This window comes from Lepidochelys kempii, chromosome 3, assembly GCF_965140285.1.
Source record: "Lepidochelys kempii isolate rLepKem1 chromosome 3, rLepKem1.hap1, whole genome shotgun sequence".
Lineage (NCBI taxonomy): Eukaryota > Metazoa > Chordata > Testudines > Cheloniidae > Lepidochelys > Lepidochelys kempii.
This window is the reverse complement of record NC_136382.1, coordinates 102,499,153-102,513,980: the sequence shown is the minus strand read 5'-3', so window position 1 is coordinate 102,513,980 and position 14,828 is coordinate 102,499,153. Positions and strand designations below refer to the sequence as shown.

The 14,828-nt window shown below is 42.8% G+C and overlaps 1 protein-coding gene across 1 annotated transcript in view; it reads left to right on the top strand.

The window, feature by feature from the left end:
* Positions 1–14,384, top strand: part of LOC140908254 (MFS-type transporter SLC18B1) — a 37,324-nt gene extending 22,940 nt beyond the window's left edge. The window contains exons 8-14 of the mRNA XM_073335205.1: positions 4,124–4,225; positions 5,694–5,785; positions 7,133–7,228; positions 8,168–8,242; positions 13,821–13,914; positions 14,020–14,069; positions 14,318–14,384. Coding sequence (XP_073191306.1) covers positions 4,124–4,225; positions 5,694–5,785; positions 7,133–7,228; positions 8,168–8,242; positions 13,821–13,914; positions 14,020–14,069; positions 14,318–14,384 — 576 coding nt within the window. The remainder of the gene's footprint in view (positions 1–4,123; positions 4,226–5,693; positions 5,786–7,132; positions 7,229–8,167; positions 8,243–13,820; positions 13,915–14,019; positions 14,070–14,317) is intronic.
* Positions 14,385–14,828: the final 444 nt, after the last annotated feature.

Here is a 14,828-nt window from a genome sequence, read left to right as displayed (position 1 = left end):
AAGAGGCACCTATCCCGTGGCCCCAGCCTCGGAGCTGCCACAGCAGGGAGAGGCACCTCTTCTCCCCCCTGAACCCAGGTGCTGCAGCGGAGAGAGAACACTGGGGGGGGGTGTCTCTCCTATAGCCCTGGGGCAGCATGCACCCCAAAGCCCTCATCCCCAACCCTCTGCCCAAGCCCTGAGCCCCTTGTCACCATCCCCCCACCCTTAGCTGGAGCTCTCCTCCCCTGCACCTCAACCCTCTGCCTGAGCCCCCTCCCACACTCTGAACCCCTTGGCTCCACCTCCTGCCACATTAATTTTGTTATGTGCACCAATATGGAGGTGATGGTGCACATAACAATTCATTCCACATATATGTGGGAAAAATTAGAGGGAACACTACTGGACACCCCACATTGGACAAAACCACACTTTTTCTGCTTCAGGAAAAAAATAGACTGTGAAATCCTTAACAAACATCATATCCAGCACAATCTTTCCACTGCCAAGAGGGTAGCTGTACAGTCCCTGAAATCCAACCACTAGATAATGATCAAACGTGCAGACAAAGCGAGTATTGTCGTAATTCTCAACCATGATGACCACATCAATGAGGTTAACTGACAACTTTCCAACAATGCCTACTATAACAAACTCAGAGAAGACCCCACACCACAATTCACCCAGGAATTTAAAGATACAATCAAATCCTTCCTCAAGCAACTCCAAGAGAAACTCTACAACTTCGTCCTGCACAAAACCACCCCAGGGATCTTCTACATGCTTGCTGTGGTATACAAACAAGGGAACCCAGGCAGACCAATCATACCTAGCCATGGCACTCTTATTGAAGGAATATCCAGACTCATACAAACCATCCTCAAACCACTCACCACACAAAAGGTCAGCTTCATCCAGGACACGAGACTTCCTGCAAAAACTCTGCAACGTTAACAAGCTCCCTCAAAACACCATCCTTACCACCATGAATGTCACCCCCTCTATACCAACATTTCTCACAATGAAGGCATCACTGCCTACCTCCAAATATCTACAAGACCATAAACACTCAGATATTCACCCCAAACACATCACCAAACTTCTCCATTTCATCCTCACCCATAACAATTTCAAATTCAACAACAAACAGTTTGTTCAAATCATGGGAACAGCCATGGGTACTAGGATGGCTCCCCAATATGCCAACCTATTCATGGGTCACCTTGAGAGAGAATTTCTGGACAAATGCACCATGAAACCAATGATGTACCAGAGATCCATGGATAGCATTTTCATCTAAATTCCCTCAGAGATTTCCACCACAACTTCAACAAGCCACCACCCATCCACCAAACTCTCTCTAGAACACTCCCTCACCAGCATCAACTTCCTGGACAGCACAATCAGCTTAAACAATGGATCCCTACAGAAAACTGTGTACAAGAAACCCACGGATCACCACGCTTGACTTCACAGATTCAGTAACTACCCAAAACACACCAAGAAATCTATCTACAGTCAGGCACTCAGATATCACAGAATATGCTTTGAAGAGAAAGTCCGGGATCCATATCTTATGACACTTAAAACTGCCTTCACCAGACAAGGACATTCCACCAGAGACATAGATTGCATCAGGGAACAGGCCCCCCAAACACCCTGAGAGAATCTTCTTCTTCAATATGGAAATAAAACAGTCTCTGCACAACCCTAGTTGTCACCTTATCACAATAGAACTGCCCCCCCACTCAGGGAGTCCCCTGGGGAAGCACAAGGGTTCTATATATTGCTAATGCTATTATATGTAAAGGAAAGGATCTTGGGAAGGGCAAAGTATGAATGTGGAGTGAAAAATTTCTTTGCAGGTTGAGAGGCCAAAAGGGGAGGTGGGGAGGAGAAAGGAGAAGGTTAACTCAATGTTCCAGCTAAACCCAAAGATAAGTTGACTCCTCCAGCCCAAGGTCACTGCACACAACAAATTCTCTTCTACCTGCCAAGAAAGACAGGGGGCTGAGATTCCAACCCTGACCAGCTGTGAAAAAGGAGACCTGCTGAACAAAATTGCAGGGGCTGCGAAAATGAGTGAGATGACGAAGGTCAGCAAGTGAAAAATAACTGTCCTCACATCCCTGAAGTTGGTAAGTGTTTTGGGAAAGCCGAGGAAGCTGCAAAAGCTGGTTTGGACTGGTACAAAGAGCATGGGGGACAGAGGTCCCTGAACGGAATGCCCCCAGAAGAACCAAGGGCTTAAAAATCCTCCCAAGAGCCAGGGCAGGTTGGAGATCAACAGCGGACCCTGGACAATCAATACACAGGACAGAACTCCTGTCCACTCTTCCACCCTCTTCTTACATTACACTCAGGCTTGGCCAGCTTTGGGTAGTACGTGTGTGAGTATGAAAGTGGGTTAGGGCTTGGGGCACTAATACTTTCTTCCTTCCTCTGAGTGATGTGGGGAATCCCCAGCACTCTCTGCTGTTATTTTACTTTATTTTATTAATAAAGCTTTAAAATTTAGTCACTTAGTGTGCTCCATCTCCTTCCCTAACGATTCTGTGGCCTCAGCCTGATCACCTGACACCCCAGGCAGATAGGTTGTGACAGATTTAAGTTACCAGTTGCCCCATACTGGAACCCCTATGGGGTATCATTAAATAATTATAACCCATACTTTGTGAGGACCTCATCCTGAAAGAAATATTTCCTGAATCCCATTTTTTGGCCTTGAAACAACCCCTCATCTCTCCAAGGTCATCTGAAGTAAGCTCTCCACAGACCAGAACCCACCAACTCCAAATGGCACCAGATCCTGCCATAACAGAAGCAAAACTTGAAGACACATCTCTATGGCTACAATGATCAATACCCCCCACAGTGCAGCCTTCGAGATCCATGGGTCCTACACATGCATATCAGTCACAACATGTGGTGTACCTCATTGAGTACACTATATTCCCCAATAACAACTCATAACCAGACAGTCATTATTTTCTCAAATGAACTCACAAACAAAAATGACAAAAGACAAAAACCATATCACCAATGGGCGGACACTTTTCACAAAACAATCACTTCATATCCAAGGTGACCAGACAGCACGTGTGAAAAATTGGCTGGGGGATAATAGGTGCCTAAATCAGACAAAGCCCCAAATATCGGGACTGTCCCTATAAAATCAGGACATCTGGTCACCCTATTCATATCTGACTTCTCAGTCGTCCTCCTCCACCTCAAAGGAAAACTGGACAGCACCTTCAAAAGACAGAACATTCTTAAATTCATAACTTTGCTAGACACTAAAATCATGGTTTTAATAAAGGCATGGGAATTATGGTGTATTACAACAATCTGTAACCCACTACTCCACCTTTTTGACCTATGAGCAGGGTGTTAATGAGCTACTTCACATTAATGGACCCTTTAGACTATATGCTAACTACTGATGCTAAACAGTCTGTTCCATACTTTGTATTTAGCTGTGACACTTTGAGAGCCCTTCCAAGACCTGGAGAAGAGCTCTGTGTAGCTCAAACGCTTGTCTCTTTCAACAGAAGTTGGTTCATTAAAAGATATTGCCTCACCCACCTTGTCTCTCTAATATCCTGGAACCAACATGGCTACAACAACAGAAGGTTTATTACTAAAAAAAAAATATCAAATTATAGCTTTTAAACTGGAAAAAAGAAATCTTAAAGGCAAGTCATGCTGTAAAATAAATTCACCTAGTAGGAAGGTACAAATGCTATAGTAATCTACTATTAACAAAACTAAACACTGGAGGAGATGTAAATACAAAAGCCACTTGTACTGAACTCTGAGATATAGATTTCAAACACCCCAGATTCTGAGCTGTTAAAATGCAGCATTCAGGATTGGGGGCAAATCTCTGTCTACCTTTGAGATTACACTTGAGCCATACATGTCTATGGAGTGATGGAATCTGATGAATTGAATAGATTTGGGGTTAAGGGGGAACCCCAAAACTACTGCTGATATTGGAGTAGCAAGTATTGAAAAATATATTTTATAAGGAGTTAAAATTATTGGCTTCAGCCACTTAACTGAAAATGTGATTCTTATGGAATACTTCAATCATTCTGTGCTTTTTTTTTTAAAAAAAAACAAACTTTGTATTTTACAGTTCAAATTACCAGCTGGTTATGTGGGTTTAGTATTTCTAGCGTTGGCACTCTCCTACTCCCTGTCTTCGCCATTATTTGGGCTTCTAAGTGATAAAATGCCAGTGAGTAAAATCTCTTGTTGCTTGTATAGTGTCCTATGTACGTGACTAGCTTAAATATGCAAAGTAAAAAAGCAGAGAAATCTCATTTCTGAAGTCTTAGACCAAGACCCCAATTCTGCAAAAGGATCCATCTGCCAGGCCTTTACACCTGCACTGAATCACGTTTTCATCAAGTCAGTGGATCCCTTTGTAGGATCTGGGGCTACACTAAGATCACAAATACACTTGTTCATTATCTTTACTGTTTCTATGTACATTATAGCTGATACACAGCTGGAGTTTTACATGGGCTAAATGGATGATCTGCCTCTTAGATGTAAAGAATCACTACTCCAGGTAGAGCTGGAATTGGGGTGGAGAGGAGGGAGAGGGTGTAGGGTGGTGAACAAACGATAAGGAAATTTAAAAAAAAATTTTCCCCCTTCTGGACAAATGTACTGGCCAGCCATATCTTGACACTCTTAATGAAAAGCTCACCATAGGAATATATTTCAAAGGAGCTCTGTATGTGTGTGGGCTAGGAGGCTTTGGTGACAGCCTTTTACCTTTGGAGATCTTTGTTTAAGCCTTATCTGATCACAAGTGCAAATGTCTACTTATTTTGACATAGTATGTGTCACTTTTTGCTACATAATTGGCTGCCACTGCTTTTCCTGTGGTCTTTTGCCATTTACCAGAGACATTGAACATCCAAAATTAGATGCATGGTCAACTCTGTATGGCAGCAAGCGCTTGATAGTATTGGGAGCGATTAATATTACATTAGCATCACATGCAAACTTTTTTTTTTAAATACTGCTGAAAAGTAGGTCCTGAATCATACTGCTGGTGAAAACCAAGCTTTGGGCCCCTGGTAGCAGAGTCTGTTTGCAAGAGAGTCACAGTGACTTGAAATACCCTTACCTCCTGATTTTGTCATCTGCAAGCTTCCTGATGTAATCGCCACAGTAGGCACACTTGCCGGGGAGAGGGCATGATAGGAAATGTACTAATTAGTGCCTCTCCCATACATCTACCTATGGAGCCTCAGTCAGAATGTAAAGGAGTTTTCCCAGGGGCCACTTTTAAAAGCTTGGGATTGAGGTAATCCAGTTAAACAAATTTGCCTCTAATACCGGTCATATCTGCAGCATCTTCTTACACTGGGAATAGGAGATACTGTGCTGCCATAACTAATGCTGAGTGGCAAATGTTAAGTGTAAGGACTCGTATGCTGTTGTGATGGGGAGAAAATATTCACTTTCTCTAGAAAATTATTGTTCTAAATCCCACTCCCTGCTTTCACCCACAAGAGGTTTGAACTGCTTCTGAAGGACGGGAAATGCATCTGAATGAGTCCCAAGTATCTTCCTTTCCCTGGTGGGCCAGAAGCACCTTACACAAGTTATTTTTGCATATGTGCTAGTTTAGCAAATAAGAGTTTGGTTGAGTTTGGATTTCTTTAGACCTTTTGATTTCTCTTCCTCAGCACCTAAGGAAATGGTGGTTGGTCGTTGGGGGCTTACTGGCAGCACTGTCCTTTTTCCTGTTAGGACCTGCTCCCATCTTGCACATTGAAAGGTACAGTTTACCGCCTTTTATCTCTAACCCTATCAAGTGAGCTTTCCCCATTAATTGGCATTCTGTCTAATTATGACCACTTTATGTAGCCATTCAATACAAGAGGATTTTATCTACTGAGCTTTTGGAAAGAGATACTGTTTTCCTTGCTCAAGCAGCAGACTACAAATGGGAGCTTCAGAATACTTACATACGGTTATAATTAAAAAATGACTAGAAAATTACTAGAAAAAATAACTCTGTATTGACCTGCATCCTTTGCCTCTTCAGAGTTGTATCTGCTCACTTTAGTCTGTGTGTGGGGTGGAGAATAATAAAGTTTAGTTTTGTTATTACTGGTAAGTCCTCCAGGACCAACATGGCTGTGGGAGAGCAAAGTGATTTATTTGGTTAGTGCTTGGGATGCATAAGCAACTACAGCTATGTCCTCACAGGGCGGGAGGAAGAGTTCCCACTGAGAGAGCCATCTTGATGTTATATCTAATGGGAGACAGGTACTGTGTTTTGATTTATTTGTTTAACCTCCGTGTAGCTAGATGAGGTAAATGCTATAGCCTGCATTTGATGTCTACCTCAACTAACTACACTGAAATAAACTACAGTGCCTATCTCTCCTTGAATATTCATGACATTGAAATGCCGCTCAATGGAAAATCATTCCCCCCCCCAAAAAAAGCAAAGAGTGTCTGTGTTCCATTTGTAAAGCCACCTGTGCTACCCCTATTGTCTTCCAATGATCTATTCTATTACATCTGTGAAATGACACTGATGGCCAGGGTTGCAAAGGTGTAGAGCTGGTTGTTTTTTTTCTAACTTTTGAAGGAGAACATAACCAATTTCAAACATTTGGGGAGGAGGGGTGAGTGGAGGAGAAACTTCAGGAAGTAGCTTGTAGGGTTTTTTTTTTTTTCCCCCATCCTCTATCTCTACACCGATGTAACTGTGGACTGCAGAATCTTTAGTGTTGTGAAACAAAGACCATATCTTGGATTTAACTATCCCAGGATGAATTTTCAGGGTCAGCAGTTGGTAAAACCATTCTCTGTTTATAAACTGAGCTCCCTGCATAAGAAAATCATTGACGCAACAAAAATGGAATCACAGAATTTTGTTGTTTTTCACAAAGTCCATTTTTCAAATTGGAGCTGCACTCTTAAGAAATCTCTTCTGTCAAAACATGCAGGGCTATTTACTGGATGATTTAAAACAAATATTACAGCTAACGATGTTTTGAAGGGAAAACTAATCTCTGAATCATGGAGAACTGGTGTAACAGTCCTAACTAATGAAAGTAAAGTTTAATTTGAAAGGAATGGCGTAAAACTTCTTTAAATGCTTATTTTGCAGCAAACTCTGGATGTTTGTCCTAGTGCTGGTTTTTTGTGGCTTTTCCTTTGCGTTGACTTCTATCCCACTGTTCCCTGAGATGCTCAGTTGTGCTTAGTAAGTAATTCTATCTGTTTATATTACTAATAATGGGAAGCTCTGCAAACAATTTCCAGCCACCCTTTCATTCTCTGAGAGGGAGGGAGGAGGGAAGTAATTAATTAATTAATTGATCTGAGCCTCAGATGTTGGGTGAATCTTTTGAAAAAGTGACTTAGGCTCTTGTCAAGTGTCTTTCTGGCTTTTTTAAAAAAATGAGCTGGGCTTCTATATCACTTAAGCACTTCTGAATTTTATCTATTGGTAAGGGGGTGTGATGATCTCAATAGGGTCATGGGGTCCAGCTGGTTTTGGTGGTTTGCATAGCAAGCCATAAGACTAATGTATGTATTTATTAAGGGGACTTTTATTACAGGTCATTGGAAGGATTAATATCCAGCAAATACCATTGTCTCTCTGGGAGACACCATAGCAACAATTCTATCCGCAGGAGTCAGGATTACTTAAAATACAGTTTCCCATCTCTCATGCTGCTTGGCCATAGTGGGCTGAGGTCCTCTTGGTTCCATGTTTAGCCAATGTGTATTTCTCCTTGGAACCAAGGGCTTTCCCCTTTTTCAGACCCATCTCTCTCAGCTTTCCTTCTCCTATACCCCATCACAAGACTGACTGACTGTGTGTGATATTAATATCTACTTATCACACTCTCAAAGGTGATTACACTGTAGTGCTGGGAATCCCACTTAACATTGTCCTTATCTTCCTTCTCCTAGGGAGGTGGTGCCAGATGGCTTAATAGGCAAGACATGGGGGAAAAGGTGGTAGATCCTCTGCACAGAGAAACTTCTCTGTGCTGTAGTGGCTGCACTTGTGGGTATATTAATGTAGTTCATATTTCCCTGTGGGGGGGGGACATTCCCCACCTCCCCCAGCAATGGAGCACTTTAAAAGGAAAGTAGTGTACTTAGTGGGAATAACCTGTCTGTCTTTCTCCAGTGAGAATGGATTCGAGCAGGGGCTAAGTGCTTTGGGACTGGTGTCTGGGCTCTGTGGTGCAGTGTGGTCCCTTGGGTAGGTACGCAGTCATGCTCTATAAACTTCTGGTGTTTTGGTTGCTCTGTGTTACTATAACGTTGCTGGGCTGCTTAAGTGTGTAAAAGAGCTGGTTTGCCCTGTAGCACCTCCCTGCTGGCTAAGTATGGCTCTTCAATGTCCTACCTCAATATTCTGTGCTCTCAGGACCCCTTAAGAAGGCCACAAAGTCCAAAGGTATAACATGAAATTCCCCTGCTTGGGTTCTACTTTATGAAGTCCAAAGACTTTTTTGAAATAAAGTCTCTTCTGTCCAGATTCAAAATGAAGCCGCCTTGGCTTGCAGTCTCTGTCCCCTCAGGTTCAGGGGTTGCATAGCCCTCTTTCTAGGGGGTGTTACCCAGGATTCTTCCAACCCAAAGCTCTTGGTAACTTTTTATTCTGTGAGAGGTGGTGTCAGGAAATAAATCAGGGGAGACACGGCCGTCCGACCAATAGATGGCTGGCACAAACCGGACAACACAAGAGTGCTTTCACTTCAAGCTAAACTTTACTTAGTCTCAAGAACTTATACACACGTCTGCAAGAGGTTAGTAAAACACCCCCAACCCTTGATAATTACCAAAGCTGAGTGTGGCTCTCGAGTGGCACAGTGGCAGACACTGCCAGTGGGAAACACAAGATGCATCCAGAGGGAGAGTCCAGGCCTGAAGAGTCCCCCTACCTCAAACTTTTTCCCCTTATTTATACATTAGTAATAGAATGACATGTCCCTTAAAGCAAACTTGTTAAGCAAGCAGTTTCAATGGTCAAGCGAGAGGTTCCTTCTGATTATCGATTAACCAGGTGTGGGTTTTTCCAGAGTTTGCAGCATTGAGGCCCCAGTAGACATTCCTGGGGCACATCCTGCTCCTCTAAAACGCATGTATCAGCAACTTCAACACAATCCTTATCAAGAAGGATGTGGGTCAAGCTGCCCTCTCTGTGGCACCACCCCCCCATGCCTTTGTTAAGCTAAACCTGCTGACTTGGCTAATTTACAGCCTGCCGACTTGGCTGCTTTTAGCAATAAGCCATAGTGGTTTCAGGCACTTTACTGGTTTGCCAAAGTCTGTGCTTCCAGGCTCCCAGTAGCTTCCTTCAGGGACCGTTTCAGCTGCTGCCTGTGTAATTTTTTCCCTTCTTTCCCTGTGTTGAGAGAGAGAGATCCATGGGTAGCCCTTCCATGTCTCCTGTTTCCCGGATACCTCTTCTTAAGCCTAATTGGGCAGCAGGTAGTCAGTCACAGATGCGCTGGACCCTGCTTCCTCTTAAAGGGGCCAGTCTCCCAGTGACAAATTGATAAAGAAAAATCACTTAACACAATGACAGGCATAAAAGTTAACCTTGGACCAAAGGCTCATTACTTAATTGCTGCCAGGTGGGCATGTTCTGCAGTGACTCAAAATGTGCAGGAAAGGGATAACAGGATGGAGTCTGAACTAATCTTCCTTTAGATGGTGGTGTCTTTCACATCAAGAAATAATTGTTGGTGACTAAGGCTGCGTGAGCCTGCACTTCCCCTGTGTGTGGTTACTTCTTGGCTATCCAAACTCTTGGTGTGTGCTAGTTTAAAGACAGTGACCATGAACCTCCCAATAGTACAGGGAGGGACGCTTGTGCCTGAGATGAAGGATATAGTGATGTTCCCATCACTACTCCCTCTGTCTCCCCCTCTGCTCTCCTGCCAATTGCCACCTTTTCCCCTTCATTGTCTGGACAGTTTGATGTGTGGCTAATTTGGCATTTTGAGGGTGGGTGTGTGTGTTCAGGGCTGGCTCTAGACCAAATGGCGCCCCAGGCAAGGAGTGCCTTTGGTGCTCCTCCCCTCATTTGTTAAACTTTTGAAAATTTATATATATAAAAATTTTGCATTTGTAGACCATTTCATGACTTTGATGCACGATTTGCATGCATGATTTATCCCTGTCATATAAGACTTGCATGCTAGGATCTGTAAATCTGCATTTATTCATGCCATATATAAAAAATGTTTTCCTCTAAGCTTATAGAAACTTTTTAATTTTAAGAATAACTGAAGTATATGAACATCACAAAATTGAACTGTGCACCAACTCTGGGTGGAGCCGTATTAAATAGTGTTACAGTAGGAGACAGCCTTAGAATGTTAACTCTAGTCCAGGGGTCAGCAACCTTTCAGAAGTGATGTGCCGAGTCTTCATTTATTCACCTCTAATTTAAGGTTTCGTGTGCCAGTAATACATTTTAACATTTGTTAAACTAGACTAAACTAAACTATTGTATGTAAACTAAATACAGTTTTTAAAATGTTTAAGAAGCTTCATTTAAAATTAAACTAAAATGCAGAGCCCCCTAGACCAGTGACCAGGACCTGGACAGTGTGAGTGCTGCTGAAAATCAGCTTGCCATAGGTTGCCTACTCCTGCCATAGTCCTTTAGTTCAGAAGGTTTTCTCACCTCTGCCCTTGTGAGCTGAAGTACAGTGTCAGAGATCCAAAGACTGGCCAATGGCGTTTTCAAGCAATGAAATAGCAAGCGATGTCAGTCTCTCATTGACCATCATTAAGGCTAAGATTTAGTCATGGGTATTTTTAGTAAAAGTCATGGACAGGTCACAGGCAATAAACAAAAATTCATGGCCTGTGACCTGTCCATGACTTTTACTATATATATACCCCCGACTAAAACTTAGCAGTTCCTGAGCCCCCAGGACACAGCTGCTCTGGGGGCTCCCCAGGGCCAGTGTGGCTGGCTGCGGGGTGCCCGAGCAGCTGGCCCCGGGATCAGCCTCACTGGCCACTGCAGCTGCAAAAGTCACTGAGGTCACGGAAGGTCACAGAATCCGTGACTTCCACTATCTCCATGGCAGAATCGCAGCCTTAGCCATCGTTGATCAGATATACATTTTTAATAAGCCTGAGCTTCAAAAAGCTATGCTTACCACTCGTGACTGTGATCGGCCCTGTGAACAGAATCCTCAAAGCTGTCCACACATTAGGTAAAGTGTCCTTCAGCTTTGCATTACGAATGAATTGGAGAACTTGGAGTGAAGAGTGCTTCCCATGTTGCAAAATGTGATGGATGTTGTCCAATTCGACATGGAGGTCTTTATCATTGACATCCGAACATACCCCATGTGTCTGCATCCAGTGAAGATCTGTATAATTGTTCGAGTGATTTTCTGTCTACTGGCAGCTTACTAAGGGCATACAAAAAACCCCAGGTCTTTTCATGGTACTTCATTTGTCTAAACCTTTCTTTGATGGATACTTGAGAAGCATCAATGAGTGAGCAAAAAAACTCCCTCCTGAATTTTTCTTCCGAGCTTCCCATCACCTCATCTCTCCCCTCATAACCAAACTCTCTCTTCTTCCAATGAATACAACTTTCCTTGAAGACAGGCTCAACTCCCAAGTCTTCTGCCATTTCTTTGGCAGCAGTGATGCACCTTCAAATGCATTATCTCTGTAGGCCACAAGGAAATCAAGGCAGCTCCTTGTCAAAGTAGCAGCGGTTGCAATGTCTATTGACTGAGTTTGTAGTGCCTTGCTTACAACGTTTACTTGGAACAGGATATTGTGCCAAACCACAACTGAGATCAGAAATTTGAAGTCCGTGATCTGATTTGCCAGGCTTTGCACCTCGGGTCGGATTCTGGCCTCTGCTTTACTCGACTGCACCTGTTCTATCAGGGCGTCCTAAACCTCAGTCACTTGGTAGCTCACTGGCTTTCTGTTGTCGATACAGCTCTCCCAGTGAGTGTCATTTAGCAGCTTCATGGTCAGATTTGTCACGTTATCCATGAGGATCTTCCACCTGATAGCTGATGCTGAAAACAGGATGTATATCCTTTGCAATACTCTGAAGAGAGATACTGATTCTAAAGAAGATGCTGCTGCATCTGGCACAATTAGGTTGAGGGAATGGCAACCACAAGGCATGAAGAAAGCTTTTGGATTTAGTGCCAGGATCCTTGCCTGGATGCCATTGTTTCTTCCCTTCGTGTTCATGCTGTTGTTGTAGCCTTGGTTGCGGCAATCCTGAAACTTTATTTTATTCTCATTCAAAACATTCATAAACAGTTCTGTTAAGCTTTTTCCAGTAGAGCCCATCCACTGACTGGAAACAGATAGTGTTTCTTTACTTGGATACAGCCTTCCTTATCAACAAATCTTACTGTAAATGACATCTGTTCATTGTGACTAATGTCAGGACTGCAGTCCATTATTACGGCATAGTACTTCGCTTTGTCAAGCCACATCAATATGTTAAGTCCCTTCCTTTCCATAAGGTCAATCCATTCATTTTGAATTGTTTTGCTACAGTAATGGTCCATAGCTTCTTTATGAACTACTTGATGATGTAGGTGCTCACTCATGATGTTGTATTTCCCAAGGAGCTCTACCAAATGGAGCACAAACCATAGCTTTGGACAGCATTTTCCAGAGTGTTAGTCTGCCCTGATTTATCATCCAAGATAAATGAATCCACATGTGGAATACCTGAAACATTTTACTTCAAACATTCTATTTTCCCTTTTTGTCATTTAAAGAGAAAAACAGCACCCTGAGCCTAGTGTCCCAAGTCCAAGTTGCCTGGGTCACCTGCCCCTGAATCCGGCCCTGTATGTATTTGGATAGAGAGGAGGGGTCCCAGAGTTTCTCACCCAGTTGCTGCCATCAAGTGAGTGGAAGCTGAGGAAGACGTGAGGTATGCCACAGCCAGTGCTCTGCCCACCCTGCTTGTGTTGCTAGCAGCACACAGGCAACAGGAGCACAAACCATAGCTTTGGACAGCATTTTCCAGAGTGTTAGTCTGCCCTGATTTATCATCCGCAACTGATGGGATTTAACGGAACAAGAATGGATGCTCTCTGCTGAGTGACTGAAATGCTGGATGTCCTACTGAGAGTTGAGAGCAATGCTGGGTATATGACAGCAGCCTGGTGGACATAGTAAAGATGTGTACAGTGCAAGGTCACCTGTACCAGTCCCCTCCTGTTGCTAAATATGTCTTTAGGTTGTGTAAACTGAACTAGTTTTTTACAAGAAGTGAAGTTAATTGTAAACAATAATGTTGTGATACTGCATGAGAATGATACTGTACTGTGCTTTCAAAAAAGCTGAACACGCACTATTCACATGGAAATCAATGGACCTTGTAAGGTTCTCAGCACCTCAGAAAACCAGGCCCCTGTATAAGTAGTCTAACTTTGAACACAAGGCCCCACTCCTGCATTGAATTCTAGCACAGACCTGGGCATGGTCCCATTTAAATCAGTGGGACTCTGCATGGACACAGGAGTCAATAAGACACAAGTCTGAAAACACAGGTTAGTTTTATATTCTGCGTAGCTTTTTTTCCCCATCACTTCACAGAACCTCAAATTGGTGCATGGACTACACTGACAGTCCTTATGTCAAACCACTCTTGCATGGGACTACTCATTAGAGGTCTGCCAGCTGATGTGCTATCTGTACATAAGTTATAGATCTGAAACCTCTTGTCTCAACGTATTGTGATAAAGAATCTCTTTTAGCTGTGGATGTTGTAATCTCTTCTTTGAGGTACCCATACTTCTCTTTGATATTTTTAGAGGTTTTGTAGGACCAACATTAGGTGGATTCCTAAATGAGAGGCTGGGGTTTGAATGGGCTGCCGCCATACAAGGAGGATGGGCATTACTAAGTGTAAGTAAAGATAGTATTCTTGCTTGTTGCTTTTATTGCAGACTGCAACTGTAAAATATAACACAAATATTACAACTGTAATAATTGGTGTCCATTTCTTTAAAGGGACTAGCTATTGGAATATTCTATATCCTAGAGGCCTCACGAAGAAGAAGGTACTGTGGTACTTCTATTCTTTACATCCATTTCCAACCAGATTTAAAAGGCTTTCATTAAAGAGAAAACAAAATCAACTTAGTAAGGAAAGAAACTTCTGGGGGCACAGACCACACTTGTATTTGTTTGTTTGGCTTTTTTGTTTGTGTGTTTGTTAAATAATGCTAGCATTATGTATGCAAAAAGTATCCAGAAGTTCTGTCACACATTGCCTTTTCTTCTTTTCCTTTCCCCTCCACTCAAACAGATCCAGCCTGCAGACTCCTCCAGGTACAAATGAAGAAACAGTTCACCTTTTGGCTAGTGAGACATAGCCAGAAATATTTTTGGATCACTGTTCATTTTTTATAGTTAACTTAGTGATGAGAAGAGTGGACTTCACACACGCACAAACATGCAATGCTGCATAATTCTAGAGCTGGGGGGCGGAGGGATATCTTCCCATAATGCACAATGAATTGTGGTTTATTTGTAATTGCAATACATTGCTCCAGGGTTGTTCTGAAACTTGGATATTAAATATCGAATGCCTTTCTTTCGGATGTTCCTGCTGTGCATTGGTTGAACTGGTAACTATTAGATGTCAGTCTGCTTATCTGTGTTCACTGTACAGTGTTCTGAAGAGTGGTTTTGTCCAATGTGAAAGAATTTTATTTCAAGATGTTCTACTTTTTGTATTTATATCTGCTGGGGACTATTCCAGAGAGTCTGTCACTACCATTTTTTTTCCCCCAATGTGTGTGTATTTTACTTTTTTA